The 20,031-nt window shown below is 35.6% G+C and overlaps 1 protein-coding gene across 2 annotated transcripts in view; it reads right to left on the reverse strand.

Moving 5' to 3' along the window:
- Positions 1 to 20,031, reverse strand: part of LOC121368169 (autism susceptibility gene 2 protein-like) — a 258,786-nt gene that overhangs the window by 62,460 nt on the left and 176,295 nt on the right. For both annotated transcript variants that reach the window (XM_041492787.1, XM_041492786.1), the window contains exon 5: positions 14,154 to 14,186. In XM_041492787.1, coding sequence (XP_041348721.1) covers positions 14,154 to 14,186 — 33 coding nt within the window. The remainder of the gene's footprint in view (positions 1 to 14,153; positions 14,187 to 20,031) is intronic.

The following is a 20,031-nucleotide window of genomic DNA, read 5'->3' on the forward strand; positions in this document are numbered from 1 at the left end:
AGCAACCATAAGCTTTCCACCCATATCACTTACATGCCACTAAAAGCACTTGACCTCAATTTAGCTTTCAATCCTTACCAACAATCATACATACTGGTGTCGATTAAACCTCGTCTATTACTTGAAATATATCAAGTACATGTATATAAGCTTGTCATGACTAACATGTTTTTTCACTCCCAATTACCAATATAGAGCTATAGAGCTACTTCCCAATTACAAGTAAGCATATACCAAACACTAGTAGTCAGAGTAAAGGTAAAATGACAAAGAATAAATTATACCGTATATTGCCATGTATTAGCCGACTCTGTGGATAAGCCAATCCCTTTGCCACTCAATATCTGGTACAAAAAGGTTGGTATGATGTATAAGTTGACTCAACTTTTATGTAGTTGAAATGGGGGAAAATGTATCAAGATAATGTCGGTTTCGTGTCATACAGTTCAGTCAATCGCATGAATTTGTTTTGGTGAACCAATCAAAGTACAATGTACAAAAACTATTTTTAAAAACATTTCAAGAAAGCTAAAAAAAAAAAAGTTTATAAAAAAATCTCCTAATATGGGACAACATGCGTTGTTCTGTTCTATTATTTTATTTCTTGATTGAATCAATCACTAGCTGATAAATGTAGTTTCACTTTTATACGGTGGTGTAAGTATTATTTAAAACCCATGATAGATAATTGCAATGATAACACTACCTCTTGTGTTCTATGTGGTGATGGGTCTAATAAAACACAGCGATATATGGTAACCTACCAAGACATGATCATAAATAACATAGTAGATATCTACATGTGCTACTAATAGGTGGGGTTTTTTTTAAAGTTTCAGGTATACAGATTGTAATTCAACAAAGTAATTGTCTCCTGTTTTGTTGTTGTTTTTTTAACTCGAATTCTGCATTTAAGACATTACAATGTGTGCTTAATTCAAAAGCTATCCTCATGGGACAACTTATGTATTTAACACCACCACTTTAATTTATATGTCACTACTTGAAGTTTTATTTTCAAGGCATTATAGCAGAAAATATATATTAAAATAACCTATAGAATTAACAACACACGTCGGATTCATACACCCAGTCAAACAACAAGTAATGACAACAAAAGCCAGTGCTACTTACTGCACAAGGGTCTCAACACGCACAAATAATCCAAATGCGATCGGATCCCAAGATTTGTGGAGATAAAAACATATCGAGCTGTCATATTTGCCATCCAATACGGGCAGTAATCCACCTCTTGTGTTCTCCCTAATCATCAACATTCGTCTCAAAGGTGCTGTTCATAATAACGCAAAGCTTGTAATGCACACCTCTCTCCAGCGGAGGCGAGGGGTCAAAGACAGAATTGTGCGATCCTCTCAGAGAGTCATTACAGCCGTACCACCTGATGCGAACCTTGGATGCTCTGTTCAGGCACGGAGATCCTCCGTAATAAGACTCCGCACAAATTACCCCGCGGGACGACATAACTTTTCTCAAATCGGATCTCAAGTCTGTAATTTTACGTCTGAGTGCACTGGCAAATACTAGTGTTGAAAGCACAGCCCTTGAGCTAGCATGGTCTCCAAAATGTTGTTATTAACATGTAGCTGAATTGCGTTCAACTGAAGGAGCATTTAGTTGTCTTGCAATCAGCCTCGGGGTGGCTGGTGTCCACCAAACATTGTTATTAAGGTGGATCGGAGAGGAATCTTTGTGACATTTTGATTGAGGCTCAAAGTCTCTCTCATCTCTCATCCAAAAAGACTGCTGGTTTTAAGGCTTAATGTGCATACTTCAGACATGACCTTTTGTAAATAATGTATATTTTTGAGAAGATCAAGGAGTCTTGCTAGATGGGGAATTTTCCATTTTGAAGTACATGTACACAATGATGGGTAACAAACATACTGATGCTTAGGTGCTTTTATATTTGTGACAATTATTATTTATATAGACAAAAAAAAAAGGTTATTTATTTCAAATTATACCTGGTTGATATTCATAGATGCCAACCTTTACTGATCAACAACTGTAAGACTGTGGACAAAAATCCATAAAAAATCCATAAGCGAGCTGCAAAAGGGCAGGGAACTGATGATTTTAAATTCACGGTAACACAAAAATGAATATCGAGTCTATTAACAAGTACAATTTTGATTAGTGCACATATATCTGCTAGGTGGCACCTCTCGTCCAAAATAAATATGACAAAATGGCCGTTTCCCTGATTTACTAAAGGACAACGAAAATCGTGAAGGAGCATGAAGGATTATGGTAATGAGTAATGTAAAAATAATAATAATGAAAAAAAATAAAAACCTGAAAATGTGTGTTAGCCGTAAGGAATTTGTCCTATGTCCGTAAGACTGTCAAATGCTAAAAAATCCGTAGTCTCACCGGTGATCTGTAAGAGTTGACATGTATGTTGATGTTGCAATTACAAAAAACCCACAAAAACATCATTGAGGGGAATAAATAAATAATAACACGTTATCTTAAAATTACAAAATCAAAGAACGATTTGCTCATGGGTAAATGATGCATACATTTAAATAATGTATTTAAAAAAAATGCTTACGGGGATACATACTACAGACTAGTCAACAAATTCAAAAACAAAAGCAAACTGCTTTAGGGGATGGAATAAATAACACAATTATAGCTGTTGCTTTTGAAATTAAAGAAACAAAATACAACTGTTTGTGGAGAAATAATTTGAACACGTGTACAGAAATAGAGGGTTTATGCTGTTGCTTGGCCAAATGCAAAATTAAAATTGTAATTTGGCGAAAATATTTAATTATTAATTCACCAAAAAGCTAATTTGAAAATCATCTGTCATTTATAGATGTATCACCATTTTGTTCTGTTTGCCTAAATGAACTTGAGTTTGGAGACAGATTTTCTTAACTTCACCAAATTGCTATTATTTTATAGCCTTCAACCTAAATCCTGGACATATACACGTCTTATATCTGTTAAGTTACAAAACAAACATCATTTCTTGTAATGATATACTTACAAGCCTTGGTCTTAGAAAACCCCACCAATCTTCCTTATTTAAGCTCTCAAAGGACATAATTTCATTCCACCAATCTTTCTTGGTTAATCTCTCAAAGGGAATAATTTTAGTCCACAGCAAATAATAATACAATTGGGAACTGCTGATAAGATAATGACACATTCTGTCATGTCCAGGGCAATCATAGCATTACTGCTGCTCAATAACAATACAGAGATGGTCATGACAAATTTCCCCCAATTCATCACAAATGACAGGTAAAGCCTATGCATATCCATGGAATAACTGTCAAGTTTTACGTTTTCTATCACTACCGATGCTATCATCAAAACTATGGGATAAGATACGTCTAAATTATAACAATTATTAAGCAGACTGATGATTACCCAGCTCAAAAGTGTACAATTTAAAAAGTGTTTAGTATTTTATTGGCATTGTCTTGTTTCAAGTAACTGATAACAAATAGGGACGTCCCATGATGATAATTATCATGCTTATCATGCTTTGTGGGTTGATCTGGAAGAGCACATTATTTATACAGATATTCCAGGCAATTTGGGCAAAGTGTGTATAATTATATCTTTAAATATCAGTACTTGAGCTCTTGTCAGAATTAAAAGAACCACGTGGACAAATGCATAGTAGTTATGGTATCTGAACCTTGAAAGATACTAAAAATAGTTCAGGTTATTCAGAGATCATAATAAATCATTTCAAAGTTACTCAAATAGCATACAATAAATCACTTAAGTATTACTCAAAGATAAGTAATTTCAAAATGCTGCTAAATCAAGAGTAAATAAATAATTAAAAGAGTTATTCAAAGATGGCGATAAATGTTTAATGAACAGACGTCTAGGTATTGCATGGTAAAAGCTCCATGTAGAGAGAGAGATATCGGAATAAAAACCTGCAGTCTAGACTAGGAAAGAAAAGGAATGTTTATCGATACTGCAACACACGTTAATCTATGTGTATTAGGTATCTTAACATATAATGATTGCAATACTAGGTTTAGCGAGTAAACAAAAGAAATCTACTGCTGCCCCACACACTACTCTTGTAGATTAACTGCAAGTGTCTAGAAAAGTGAAAGCTCATAGTAAAATGATCCACAATTTGTACGCACAATCCATACGGCAAGGAAGGGTATAGCTCCTTAATGAACACTTCTGGAACACTGTGCCAGACAGGAAATAATCACTACTGCACCGATAAAGAAAGATCCACCGAGTGGAAGTGACCTCTCGGTCTCTTGCTCACCAGCAGAGAAAAAAAAGAAAGAAATATTTTATTTAACGACACACTCAACACATTTTATTTATGGTTATATGGTGTCAGACATATGGTTAAGGACCACACAGATTTTGAGAGGAAACCTGCTGCCGCCACTTCATGGGCTACTCTTACCGATTAGCAGCAAGGGATCTTTTATTTGTGCTTCCCACAGGCAGGATAGCACAAACCATGGCCTTTGTTGAACCAGTTATGGATCACTGGTCGGTGCAAGTGGTTTACACCTACCCATTGAGCCTTGTGGAGCACTCACTCAGGGTTTGGAGTCGGTTATCTGGATTAAAAATCCCATGCCTCGACTAGGTTCCGAACCCAGTACCTACCAGCCTGTAGACCGAAGGCCTAACCATGACGCCACCGAGGCCGGTCATATTGGCTATTGGATGTCAAACATTCGGTAATTTTGATATATAATGTTAGAGAGGAAACCTGCTATATTTTTTCATCAGTAGCAAGGGATCTTTTATATGCACTATCCCAGAGACAGAATAGCACATACCACAACCTTTGATATACCAGTTGTGGTGCACTGGCTGGAATAAGAACTAGCCCAATAGGGATAGTGGACAGAAGAAAAAACAAAATGTTGTAGTACAACTTAGGTTATTCATTCAAACTATCAGAAGGGATTCTTTTTAAATGTTTTTTCTCGAAAGACAGAATTCCACAAACTGTTTACCTGTAAATACCATATAAGAACATGTGTTTTAACAGATGGCCAACCAATGTCTGACAACTGGTGTATCAAAGGCTGCAGTATGTGTTGTCCTGTCTGTGAGATAGTGCATATAAAAGATCCCTTGCTGCTAATAGAAAAATGTAGCAGGTTTCCTATAAGATTATATGTCAAAATTACCAGATGTTTGACATCCAATAGTTGTTGATTAATAAATCAAGGTGCTCTAGTGGTTTTTGTTAAAAACTTTTAACTTAAAAGAAAACTGAGAAGAATTGATCCTGTAACTCAGGGGCAAGTTAAAGTTACATGTTTGTTTTGTTTAACAACACCACTAGAGCACATTGGTTTATTGATCATTGGCTACTGAATGTCAAACATTTTGTTATTTTGACATATAGTCTTAGAATGGAAGCCCACTATATATTTCCATTTTTATATGCATAGACAGGATAGAACATACCATGGCCTTTGCTATACCAGTCATGGGGCACTTGCTGGAGTGGGCCCACTGACAGGGATCAATCCCAGATCAACCACACATCAGGTAAGCACTTTACCACGTGGCCATGTCCCACCCTAACTCAAAGGAAAGTTTTAGGAAAGCTATACCATCAAGCCATGCTCAGTTTATACTGTCTGAAGGAGTCAACTGGTACAAGTTTTCACAAAATCCAGGAATATAAATAACAGAGGCATGACAGGAAACAGAATCACATGCTATTTCCATAAAGAAGCACTGCAATATAATATATTTAGTATCGCCTGTTACATATTTATTACATGACCTTGACTTTTAATGTATGCTCATGCACGTGACTAGAAAAGTTCCTTTATTCATGTGTTAACCAAGCTTTCATGCATTATAAAAGTTGCCAATACCAATACAAATATGTATACAAAATCATAAAAGATTGTAACAAGTAACGGATCTTAAAACTCTTGAAATCTATCATTATAATATGATGGGACTTATCTGGGGGTAATTCACAATGTGATTAAATTGTAAACAGATTTTAAACATATCCATTTTCATCCAAAGATAAAAACAAATGTTGTGTACAATGTTTGTGTTAAGCACATGAACAAAGGATTTATAAAAAACAACATATGTATTATTTTGTATGGGATTACTGACATGATATCCTATTATTGGATTACATCTAATACTGAAAGTTTTTTTTTTTGTTAAATGTCACAATGTATATTAATCACGTCTTTTTCTTCTCTCTAAACGTTAATGCATAAAGTGTTTTCAGAGCATTAACAGTTAACTTCTTTTTTTTTAAATGAAATCATTTCTGTCATGGAGAATTACAGTGTTAAGAGGCCATGTATTATTCCTTTACGTGGGCTGCTCAATACAGGTTTCACTGTATGCTGTACTGTCATTCAAAAGTACAGCCGAGTAGTGCATCTAGCAGCACATGTGCCAGGAGCCATCACCAGTGCTGTATTAGTTTTAATCTCAAAAATCTTATTAGGTTTGCAAGTCTCCTACCTGTGCCGAGTTATCTGCCAGTAAGCAGGGGAAAACTTAATGCACAGATAATGAGTAAACAGGGATTTTGACAGCTTGCTGAAGACAAGATTAATGCTAATGGCGCAGGTTGTGGGCAAGCTCTCAACAAATTAGATGGACATTTTGCAAAACCTTTCATGGCGTTATCTGCTTATTTGGAGGCTTAGTCGAGGTATTACTGTGTATACCTTCTTTAGTGGTATGGCATCCAGCGTACAATGCACAGGTGTTCTGATTAAAGACTTGATTTATCTGATATAATGTGCAGATTATTGATTACAAAGGTGTTAGGTAGCCTGTAAACCTATCAAGGTCTTTAAGAGATCAGTGTATCGACTGAAAAGTGTTGTCAAACATGCAGTAATTGTGTGACCAGGATGTCGAAGGTCATTCATTACATATAATCTTGGATTGTGATATCATTCTTTTGATCTCAATCTCCCCCCCCCCCGCTCTCTCTCTCTCTCTCTCTATATATATATATAGAGAGAGAGAGAATCTCTGGCTATAAGTATAACACACACACAATTTTTGTCAATCTATCATTCACAGATTTAGAGGAAGGTGGGTTTTGTTGTTGTTATTGTTGTTGAAGGTAATTATGAGGACTGACACAACATACGGCAGATTGGAGAACAGACTCCCAGACAGGAGGTGCCACAGATGTTACTTGGTAACTAAGGGGGGGGGGGGGGGGGAGGGGAAATGTATTATAAAAACTAATAAAGTTTTTTTCAAAGTAGTGTGAGGCCACACCCATACACACAAATCAACAAAATAACCACACTTAAAAATTATCTAAACTGACAATTAAAAAATGTGTACTTTCTTTTTACTCCGATGCCAGGAAATCGTCTTACAGGCTATCTTTTTTCCATTAGCACCCCCCACCACCTACATACACCCACCCACAAACAGTACACTTCACACAATTGGCATACATTTAGCCACGCCCCTTTAAAAATTTCTATCTCCATCACTGTTGTAAGTAAAGGTTTCGACTATGGTCACAATTAGAATGAACATCACATTGTCTGTGAATGTCTTAAACTAACATGGCAGTAAAAATGTACTTGTTTGATCTCGGTCCTCATTCCAAGCCTAATATGATCTTAAGAATGCAACTCCAAGGTTTTTCAGTGTGCCCTTACAGTAATACTTTAGGCATGGCTGTCAGGTATTAACAACAAATGCCTACAGAACCATTTTCCAGGGCCTTTTTCAAATGTATTAGGTAGACTATTTTTCCAATAAACTATTATTTGATACAATATAATATGTAGCAAAATATTGGTTAATACTTTAGTTTCCAATTTTTTAACAACACACACAACTGCATGCCCATATTCACTAAACAGTCATGTGACTAATCCTATTTTTTAATGAGAAATATTTTGTGCTGGCAGTATCATACAGCTGCGACTCAAAAATAATCTTTTTCAATAGATATTAAAAAATACTAAAGCCTGAAATAGCTAGAATCGATACATATGCTTATAAAAATACAGAAGCTGCATGAATGTGCTGATAAAATTGTCTCGTTTAGAAGTATATCACAGCTATGAACCACCATACTGATAGCAAGTCGTCAGTGGAGCTACACAAGGTGTGTATTTTCGTATGCAATAAATAAGCCAACATGAATCAACACGCCACAGTATATTAACATGCACACAACTTGGAACTATCGCCAGTGGCACTACAAAAGCTTATCCAGTAGGGCCAGATTACCTGCTAGAGACTGCAAACGTCAAACCTACTATTTAAGAACAGCATAAGAGATTAACCATTGACCCCTGTTAAAGATCGGCACAGAAAGAAACCACTTATTTGTACCGCGAACATGAAGCATTCAATCAAAGCCCTCAATGAAGAACAAGCCCACAGCTTACAAAGGAATAGATGGCTGTAGTCGGCGCTATTTGTTCATCAAACATTCACAACTTGTGTCGCATATACTATTAATATTTTTCAAACAGTGCATGACTGCCATTAACATAACATATTCATGGATCCAGATGAAAAGGTTTTCAGAAGTCTGCCAACAAGATCAATCATTTATTTAGTCATATTATCCAGCCGACTGCTTTCAATTCACTCCCACGTGCACACAGTATACAGCCATTTGAATGAAGATAAAACTGAGATTAATTGAAACCAACTGTAATTATTCAAGACTCGGTGACAATAACAATTATATCCTACAGTCCACTGCAAAAACACTAAGTACAATCCTAGAAATGATATTGATATCACGAGTAAGCCACTTAAGAACAAAATGTTTGGAGGTGGGTTTTTTGGTCCACCACCTCCCCCCACACCAACCCACCATAAATCAAAGCAAAATGCTTCATGCACAGATGGTGTTTGTTTTTGCAGTTCCTATGACTTTGATATATCAGTCGTGGTGCACTGGCTGGAATAAATAAGGTTTAGTTATGTTTGTCTAGTGATTGTTTTTTCAAAAATAAAAACAGCCAACTTCTGTTGTAATTTTTTTATGTTTGAAAACCTTTTCTTTTTACTTCTTTTTAGTTTCATATATAACAGTTTATTGGAAAATATTTTGTCATATTTTACTATATATTAATATTTATCCACAATGGTATAAAGATCAAAACTGGTGGGTAGAAATAATGATGTTTTCAGCCAGCTTATCTTAAACCTTATTTACCCAATTACATGAAGCCAAATAACAGTCTGGTTATTTGTTTACGTTAAGCCGATTGGACCAGAAATATCCAAGCAGCTCTCCGGAATTATAATTAATCCATACAGACAAGTGTCTCCAACAAGGATGGAAGAAAAAGAGAGAAAAAAAAATCACCAAGGGACCCTAATAACAAGTATATTTGCTTCTCAAATTATAGACCTCGAGGGAAATTCTACAAGGAAGAAAATCACATTTATTGGAAATTTTATTTTTTCCTTTGATGAGGATTCTCAGTACTGATTGCAGACATAATGTGCGAGATACCGAATTAGATCTCAATTTCCCAGCAAATAATGTGATTTTCATGCAAACATGCTCCCGGTGCTTAAATCGGCTCTGTCATCCACTGGGCCAGTGATCCGGAATCATCACTCCGGTGGGAGCACTAAGCTTATGAATATCCTAAAAACCTACAATGGAGGAAAGCCTAGGTCATGAATTGCATATTGGCCACCAGAGGGCAATAGCAGTCCCTGGTTGAGTTCATCTAACAGAATGAAATGGATGCAGTGTCCATGAATTCCCCAGCTGCCGATATGGTGATGCAGGTTAATGAGAATAAAAAGAACTGACACATAAATTTGACAGTTCTATTGGGCTGTTTATGACCGAGGAATTCTCATCTCCCTCGTTCATCACTGCTGGCAATATTGCAAGTCGGTGCAGGCCATCAGCACGCTAACCAGTAAATATCCATCAAGTATGGCCTCAAATGATTCACACATAACAACCTCTTTTGATGCCTATGAGAAAGCCATCTGCATAAATTGCACCCACTTTAAAGCAAACACTATAAATATTTTCCTATCATCTTCATTTCACACAGCAGTTTGTATTTATCAAGACTCGATGACTGGAGATCTTCAAATGCAATTGAGCGCAATCACCTACTCCTTTGGTTTGAGGCGCAATAGCTCTTTGTTATTACCAAGTGACTTCTTCACACGCAGTTCAAAGGGATGGCTGAGCCCATGAAATCAGTGGAATACAGTTGAAAGAACTAAAAGTAAACCCCCTTGGGCTGTGTAGATATCTGGTATTATGTGATATGGTAGGAATCATTCTACTATTCACCAGAAAGAGATTCAGAATTAAAGGTGCTAGCTCACCTTTGCAGAATTTAAAATCTTTTAATTTTAAAATACAAAATACAAACTAACTATAGCTTTAATAAATTTCAACAGTAATGGATCTCATTGCTCCTCAATGAAATATATTATCTAAAATTTTAAATGCTTAAATATATATTTAAAACAAAACTGTACACAAGTTGTGTCTTTAAATAAGGTTTTTTTTGGTTTTTTAAAATCAAAGTATACTACTTTAAAAATGCAACCCCAAAACTAGGATTATTATCAAGAAGTATATAATTTCAGACAAAGGAAAAATCGGACCTTTTTAGAATTATTTGTCAATAATGAATAAAATAGGTAATTTAAAATTTATAAAGCATACCCATGAAAAAAAGAAAGAACATGGAATATTGTTAAATAAATAAGAGCAGTCATATATATGACTATCATAAAACCAAATCTGTCACAATTTACAGCATAGCAGTTCATACTGGATTATATATAAGCAATATGGGGATTGGCAGGTCAAGGAATTGTATTTTTTAAATGAGTAAAATATATTTTAAACAGTATGTCACTGAATGATAAGTTATTTTAAATTGTAATTTATTTACATCATCTTAACATAAAATGTGGCAGTTTACAAATGCAAAATAATAATAAACAATAGTTTTAAAAAGTTTTTGTCTCTAAAATATTTATGGTTTAAAATATACCCTCTGAACAATATTATTTAAATATTTTATACCTTTAGTTTTAATTTGGTTTTGCATCATAAAAAAGTTACAGATGTGCCATTTATCAGTGTGAAGTACAGTATTTTAGTTTGGTTATAATTCTTAATACACATATTAAACCCTAGTGGTATATGGACAAGTTAAACCAGTTAATAATAATAATACACATATTGAATAAGAACATTGTTAGCCTAGGTTTAATTGTAAACAAAATTTTCCATCACAAGGTTTGAATTACATGAATCTAATAATTCCTGAGCCCGGCACTGCAAGTGAGGTAAGGGAAAAAAATCCAATATACCTGTACGACTCGTTATCTCATAATGATGTTTGAAATAGCGACTGTATTGTAAAACCAATTTCTTTATTTTCAGAATGGCAAGATATAAAACAGTTAATACAGTTATGGAATGAAACAATTTGTATTTCAAAAGGTGGTCTGGCCTTTTTTTAAGTGAAGTATTTTTAATTATTAAAAAAGCTAACTCTTAAAGGTAAGAATTTTTAAAAAGGTAAGAAATCATTTAAATATGACAGAGCATTAATAACTGAATGCTTATCACAAATGACATACATTTATTCCATACAGAAACAGCTTAACAGGTAACAGATTATTAATGCGACAGAAATCGATTTTGTATATACAGATTTTCTTATTACTCATGCAACAGAACTGCCATTTTTGTGTTGCCATGCAGTAAGTGTCAAGGCAAATGGGTACTTTAAAAACTTATGTCCAGGGGAAAACACTTGAAAACTCTGCAGGGGTCCTGCAAACAACCAGGCGCCCTCAGAAATGCTAAAATTAGACTGATGGTGATTATATATGCACCCCCTGCATGTTACCCTATCCACCTGCCTTAATGGAGGTCACATTAATGCACACTTAAATCCCTAGAGTTAATAGACACCATAAAATTTACAGGAAGATATAAATTGCCTCATGGAGAATTACAGCGCTATCATGATTAATAGGCACCCTGAGCTATAGAGAAATTGTTTCTTCCCTAGAGATACACAAGCCAGCACCTGATACAGACAAACAAATGTCAAATGTTTAGGATATCAAACACTAAAATGTCTTTGCTTGGAGAAATGTGAGATTATCGAAAATATACTGCATAAGCCTGTTAATCCTGCGAGCTCAAATTGCCTAATAAAAAGGCACAATAAAGCACACAATAAAGTATGCCAACTGCTTGGTGTCAATTACAAAGCATGTGACAAGTACAACCAGATAGGGATACAGCTGTTGGGAGAATAAAATACAAGAAAGATACCGGACACTCCAGTGGATTAGCAGGTTCACAGCAAATGGTCTACAATAGAGATTACCATTCCTAAAATGTAAACAACTCTATAACTTGTCATGTTTGTCCAGTATATGTAAATACATTTCTTGTTTATATCTGAAAAACTGCAGTCACTTTTAACCGATTGATTCAATACATTACTCAATCAAATACAAATGTCTTATATAATGTTATGTCTTTTAGTTTATAACCCATTGATCCATACTGACACCTGTGGAAGTTATCCTCATGGTGAAATCGGATATAAGATCAGTCAAAATACAGACTGTCGGTAGTACTGGCTTCTTGTATTTTTTAAACAAAAACAAAACAGGATTTGAAATTTACAATTTTCCTTTCTTTGAGTAACATGTCATTTCATTAAAACCTGCTTTTGTTTCCAAATTGCAAATAATTACTATTTTTTTAAACAGTAGTAAACAGGATTTAAAATTTATAAAATAGTATTTAAAGAAAGAAACACGTTTGAAGGGGTGAAAGAGAGCTTATTCTAAACTAAAACCTATTAGCTCCAACTACAAAAAGCGTGCACATAAACAACATAATATTACAGCATCATACCATGATAAAGATACTGACTACCAGTGCATCAATTATTATTGGTTGCTGTATCAACCCCGCACCAAACATACATAATATTATTGCATAATGTTATACATGTATATACCAATGTAATGATATCAAATCGCCTAGTTATTAAAGATTTTTTTAAAAGGACTAAAACTGGAACTGCTTCATTTAAATTCTAAATCAGTTTCACCCACATGAACAACAAACGCTAATTAAGAACAAAATACACTTGTTGTCACTTGCTATATACTACAAGTCCTGTCTATTTTTAACACTCAACTGCCATGTTTACATTTTTAAAAATTGACAACACTCGTTTCATTATTTGAAAGCCATCAAAACACACGGTGACCTGCATGCTCTGTTTGAATCCCTTGATTACACACTGTGCGTATAGGGCCCTTTAAGACGCAGAACACAAAGGCCAGCAGGACAATATATGCTAACAAAACACAATGACACATGGCTCGGCACACTGCTAGATTCCTACTTCCGCTGATAACAAAGTACTCATGCTGTGGACAAGAGCCAGGCATAACAAGGCCCTCCATTTAGCAACTAGCACCAGCACCACTAGAAAGAGTTTCTGTACAAAATTACATCAATCCATGAGATGGGACAGTACATGAAACTTCTTTCTGTCAAACCCTGACACACACACTACACACATACAGTGACAAGTACCCACCTAAACCATGAGTAGTCATACACAACACTTTACAAATCAACTCAAAACAACAGTATTATTTTTCAGTTTGGAATGAAACAAAAAAATACAACAGACAAACATGTATATATGTATATGGGAGAAGGACCGATAAAAGCAGGACTTCACTATAAAAAACCTCCACGTTTTATACCAACAAAACACCCTAGGATGTGGAACACATTATGGCTGTTACATAAGGTCAAAAGGTCAAAAAGCTATCATGGGTAAGAATCGACACGATTTAATGATTAAGCAGCAAACTCTAGTTTATTATCTGCCGTGACTCTACCGCTCCCACTCTCAGTAGGAGAAAGGTCTGATGAATCACCACGGACATCTGGTAACTTGGTCAGTAATGCTAAAGATGGGGTCCTGCATCTACCGCCAGGGAAAAACCAGTGATGTCTGTCTCTTCTGTGCCATCCCTATCTTAATCCACAGCTGGCAACACCCTAAGGCAACAAGCCTCGGAGACACTGCCCTACTACGTAACAATGAAGATGAAAAGAAGAAAAAAACACCTACCTTATCATCGTCAGAAGCACTGTCACATTCCGGCTGCAAGAAAAATGAGACAAAGCTTATTAATATTAACGAATCACTGTAAACAGGCTACTGCATGCTGGGAAGTTCTGACCTCTGTGCGTATTGATTGATCTGAATGGCAGAGCTATCAGCTTGCAATTGGTGTGACAGCGTGTTTGTTGTAGTCCTTCACACACACTGATAATGGGGAACACTCCAGGCTGTGTCAACCATTTTGAATTGTAATTGTTCAAGGATGAAGGTTGAGCCAGACAAGTCTTGGCTACTGTTGACATCAATATGCATGTATGTATATGTGTGTGTGTGTGTGTGTCTGTGTCTGTGTCTGTGTATGTGTGCGTGCTGAGTGTTGAGTGCTGAGTGTTGAGTATTGTGTTCTGTGTGTGTGCATGTGCATATGTGTGCATGTGTCATCGTGCATGAAAACCGGTGAATAATAAGAACAAGCCTGGCACGTATTTGAGAAAACAGATGCATAAATAAGAAATAATTTGAATAATATAACTGCATGATGGGAATTAATTTAATTAGGGTTTTTTCGCAGACTTTGCACTGTAAAAATGAGTATGAATGTACCACAATGGTTTACTGTGAATACCACATACTGTATTTTTATATTTTCTATCTTTATGTCCCATCCCATCGTCCAATATGTAAGAATGCATAAATGAATAATGAATAAATGAATATTTAATGACACCCCAGCAAAAAACCCCACATATCGGCTATTGGGTTAAAATGCAGGAAAATACCTTAAACTAAATGTAGAAATAAAATAATTTCTGTAAATATCAACAGAAAAACAATCAATCAGCAGATGGAACATAAACGAACAGATGAAAAAGATATACAATGTAATATATCATACAATAATTAGAGTAGCGGGGGAGAAATGTACACAAATATGAGTAGATAAGATCTTGTTACTCCATTATACTACTATATTAAGATTTTCTGAAAACAGAACGTCACATCTGATACTGTCCTATGCAGTGTGAACATCTGATAAGACGTCTTGCTCTTTGTGTAAATCAGCAATTAGTTAAGCTACAGAGAAGATAACACAGGTAGCTCGGTACAAGCACTCAATAGTTGTGATCAGTATGTCAGTAAATGTCATACGTGCATGTGGTCGAGATGTTACAAATAACCTAGGAATAATATATGGCATTAGACAGGGACAACAAATTAGGCTGTCAGTAGTATACAATAACTGCACTTTAAACATTACATACATGATATAACATCCTATAGGAATCCATTAATTTGTTTTATTATTATTATTTTAATTTTTTTTTACATTATACAGCTGTCACAGGAAATTACAAAAAAGAATATTTACATAATATTTTTTAAATCCCACACGCCCTCAAATGCTGAATATCATTTTTTAAAACATTTTCTTAACAGTTGACTTTAAACTCTAACAGTGAATTCTGAACAGATAACTTTTGTCCTATTAGCAATGAAAAAAAAGAAAAATTGCTTCAAAATGTTTGTCATGTGGTGTAATGTAATAAACAGCACATAACGGAGCAGATGTCACACGTGAACAGATGTCGGTAAATAATCCCGCAGATACAGACGTCACAAGATAAAAATGGAGATGAAATTATTGTATGTGAAAGCGATAACCTGGTACATAAAGATAAAGCTGAGTAGATAGCTCAAGTACTAGTAAGCAGATTACAGAGACAATCCTCTGAGTCATAAATTCATGATGCTTTTTAGTTTTATTTATTTTGTTTTTTATTTTTTAGTTATGTCTTTATTGTATAGTTTTAAAAAATATATATATATATATATATATATTGTACAATATGATCTCTAAATCAGTTGAGTTTGTTTATTTTCATGCTTGTATCCTATTACGTTTGAAGCCAGTACTGGGACGAGAACCCAGCACCTTAAAGCTGGTAGGTCAACAAGTGAGACCTGTTAAGGTTTGTTTTCATGGATTAGCATATTGCTGTCATCGAGCCTGATAGTCGGACACTTCACTAAAGTGACTTACTAAATTCTGACGAGGATCAGAAGAAAAATGTGCCAAGATATATCTTTCTCTCCCTATTGTTTGACTCTCTCACCCCTCCCTCTCTCACATACACAGTTATGGGAGATTAACAACAAGTAATAACCAATGAAAGGTCATCATTCATTTGAACTTATTTTTCGTGCTTATATCCAATTAAGGTTCAAGAACGTTGTCCTACGCACACACCTCAGCGTAGTGAATTACTGGTTAGTTGTTAGTGGTAATAGTGAGAGAGAAGTCGGTGCAGTGGTCTTACACCAACCCCATCGAGACGTTAAACTTGCTCGGGGTGGATCCCGTACCAGGCTGCGAACCCAATAACTACCAACCTTATGTCTGAAGGCTTAACCACGACACCACTGAGGCCGCCAATAGTCTACTAATTGACACATATTACATTAATGTGCTGTATTATAAAGTAGTAATATTAAACCCATGAAATAAGTTGCTTAGTAGTAGATACAAGAAATGAATAGACAGATTTGATCTGTGACAACTCCAATAAATAAACAGATTTGATCTGTTGAACTCCATTGAATAGACAGATTTGATAATTTGATATGTTGCAACTCCATTGAATAGACAGATTTGATCTGTTGCAACTCCAGTGTATAGACAAGATTTGATTTGTTGCAACTTCAATGAATAGATTTGATATGTTGCAACTCCAATGAATAGACAGATTTGATCTTTTGCAACTCCAATGAATAGACAGATTTGATCTGTTGCAACTCCAATGAATAGACAGATTTGATCTGTTGCAACTCCAAGATGGCATATACATTCACAACACTGCAGGGCAAGTGTCTCCATGGGCAACAAGTGCTTTTTATTTTACTTCTGGGTTTTTTTTCTTCCAAAGCTGAATCCCCAGTTCCTTTGAAACTGCTAATCTAGACTCCTCAGTTTTGGGTAATATAATCAACAAGGCAAACAAACAGCATCATCTGCAATGCAGAGACTTTGAGCATGTGAGAAAATAAACAAAATGAACACACATACCTAAACCCACAGCCTGCACCCATATGACTGAACTAGCAAAACAAACACTCATTCTCCCCATCAATGCTTTCACAAATCTCTGTACAGTACATATGTTTGGATCATGTTATTACCTCATGTCTTTTGTATATCCACAGACTTACCAGAGGGTGGGATATAGCTCCGTTGTATAGAGTTCTCCCCCATGCAATACAAAACCAGTATTTCACAACACGTACTTCATATTGAAGGCCATGGTATGTGTTACTGTAAAATACTTTATTTTCACGGGATAAAATTTTCGCTATTTAATGAAAATGAATCAGTTCGCAAGCATTTATTTTCACAAATTCCCCATCCCTTCCCCAATAAAAAAAAAATTAAGTACCAGTCCTATGTTAATCCTTTTGACTTTTATTGTTTACAAAATATCGTAAAGCTGTATCCTAACCGGACGCGAGCGATTTTAGAAATCACTGATTTTAATCGCCGCATCCTAACCGCATGTGTGAGATCCGACAGATTTATTTGTCGCACCATATGCATCCGGTTAGGATACGGCGATTGAAATCAATGATTTCTAAAATAATCGCTTACGACGTCCAGTTAGGATGCAGCTTGAGCTTACACAAGGTGCTCAGACTACTCCGTGCTCTTTTTCGTAATCCACAAACTTGTTATAAAAACAAAACCCAAAAACAAAACTGAATTTGAAGGCGCAATGCTAGCACAAGTTTGTTATAAATGTTATTTATTACTGTCAAAATACTCGTTCAGTACTGTTTATGACTGACCGACAGGCAAATAAAACCTTTAATGTGAAAGTCAAATATGAACTACGATTAATGTGTTGCTACAACATACAAGTCCAACCATGGTTTTTGGGGTTTTTTCCACTTTCACATTTTAAAATAATGTGATGCTTACTTCCATTTTTTTTTAAACATGTGTATTGTTTTCATCACCAGCAATTATGAAAGAAAGCCATACAAAACTTTGTATTATTTATTATCATGTAATATATTTTCTTTACTTTGATATCACTTCTTTAACGAGGTCTCAGATCAGATTGAACAAGACTACAAGTAAAGTATTTTACAATATTCTGCCTGTATGTAAATGATTTGTGCTGCTTTTTCGATAAGGTTTCCTCTTTCTTGATCAAGTGTCAAAATAAGTTTGTCAGACACCAAAATTCCAGTTTAAAATGTGCTGAGGTGTCATTTAAACAAATATTTATTTTCTTTCCTTTCAAACAGACTGACTAAATATAGTTCCCCCCCAAAACTAAAGTTTGTTATTTTTAACGACACCACAACAACCCATTAATTTATTAATCATTGACAATTGGATGTCAAACATTTGGCAGTTAAGTCTTAGAGGAATCCTGCTACATTTTTCATTAGCAGCAAGGAATCTTTTATATGCAATTTTCCAGACAGGACAGCATAAACCATGGCCTTTGATATACAAGTTGTGTTGCACTGATTGGGACACGGGGGAAAAACCAATCAAAGAATTGGTCTGCTGACGTGATTTGATTTTAAAACACAAGTACCTCAGACGAGCACTCTACCAACTGAGTTAAATCCCGCCTCCAAATATGGCTCCAGTACCCTACACAAAATACATACATTTGCCAACGTTGAAGGAAGAAAGGAAATGTTTTATTTAATGCCACACTCAACACATTTTATTTACGGTTATATGGCATCAGACATATGGTTAAGGATCACACAGATATTGAGAGGAAACCCGCTGTCGCTACTTCTTGGGCTACTCTTTTTTATTAGCAGCAAGGGATCTTTATATGCACCATTCCAGACAGGGTAGTACATACCACAGCCTTTGATATGCCAGTCATGATACACTGGCTGGAACGAGAAATAGCCCAATAGGCCCACTGATGGGGATTGATCCCAGACTGACTGTGCATTGAGCGAGTGCTTTACCACTGAGTTACGTTCCGCCCCTTGCCAAGGTTGAGGTAATGCAAAATGAAATGATAGATCAATATTTAATTAGTCTCTGCGTTATACACCATTACATACAATAATTGCAACACTGTTTATTTCATCATTATTCATTCATTTATACTTATTTCAGTGCTTATATCTAATTACGATTCAAGCACACTGTCCTGGGCAGACTCCCCAGCTATCTGGACTTTCTGCTAAAAATAAATAATGCAATCACAAAAGACCCATTCCATTAGAAGATAACAAACATGACTACCTGCATGTTGCCTGACTGAAAACAGTTTGCTATTAGAATTTGTCAATTTAAAATACTGCCTCCCATTAATGTCGCTTCTTTCTTCTGCAAACCACTCCTAATGATCAGACAATCAAGCAGACAGCCTGGGATCATGCTCGGCAAATTATCATCTGGTCGGACCTGATATTCACCCATTCCCCACAGGACTTCATAATGATCCCTTAGTCATGCCTGGCTAAAATAAGGACCAATCAACAGTGTATCCTCAAACACTTCCTGCCTTTGTCATGGCAACCCCTTGTACCATGGTCGCATCACTTCCACTCTAGACCAAATGCCAATTACGTCTACTGCGAGATTGTTGAAGTACACAAGTTTCCCCGGAGTGGAGCAATTTCCTTTAATATGATTGGTGTTTGGTCTAAGCTGTTTGAAATTGTCATGTCAGGGGTCGGTGTTACTTGCTCGGACATGTTTGCACCGTGTCTCCATGGATATTGTTCACTCACAGAGTTTGAAGATGGAAGAAAAGAAAAAAAATCAATGAACACTGAATGTCTTTGCCAACAGAATTTCCTTCGTTTCAACGGCATGTGCCAGCAAATAGCATTTTGATTTAGAATA

This window comes from Gigantopelta aegis, chromosome 3 (assembly GCF_016097555.1).
Source record: "Gigantopelta aegis isolate Gae_Host chromosome 3, Gae_host_genome, whole genome shotgun sequence".
Taxonomy (NCBI): domain Eukaryota; kingdom Metazoa; phylum Mollusca; class Gastropoda; order Neomphalida; family Peltospiridae; genus Gigantopelta; species Gigantopelta aegis.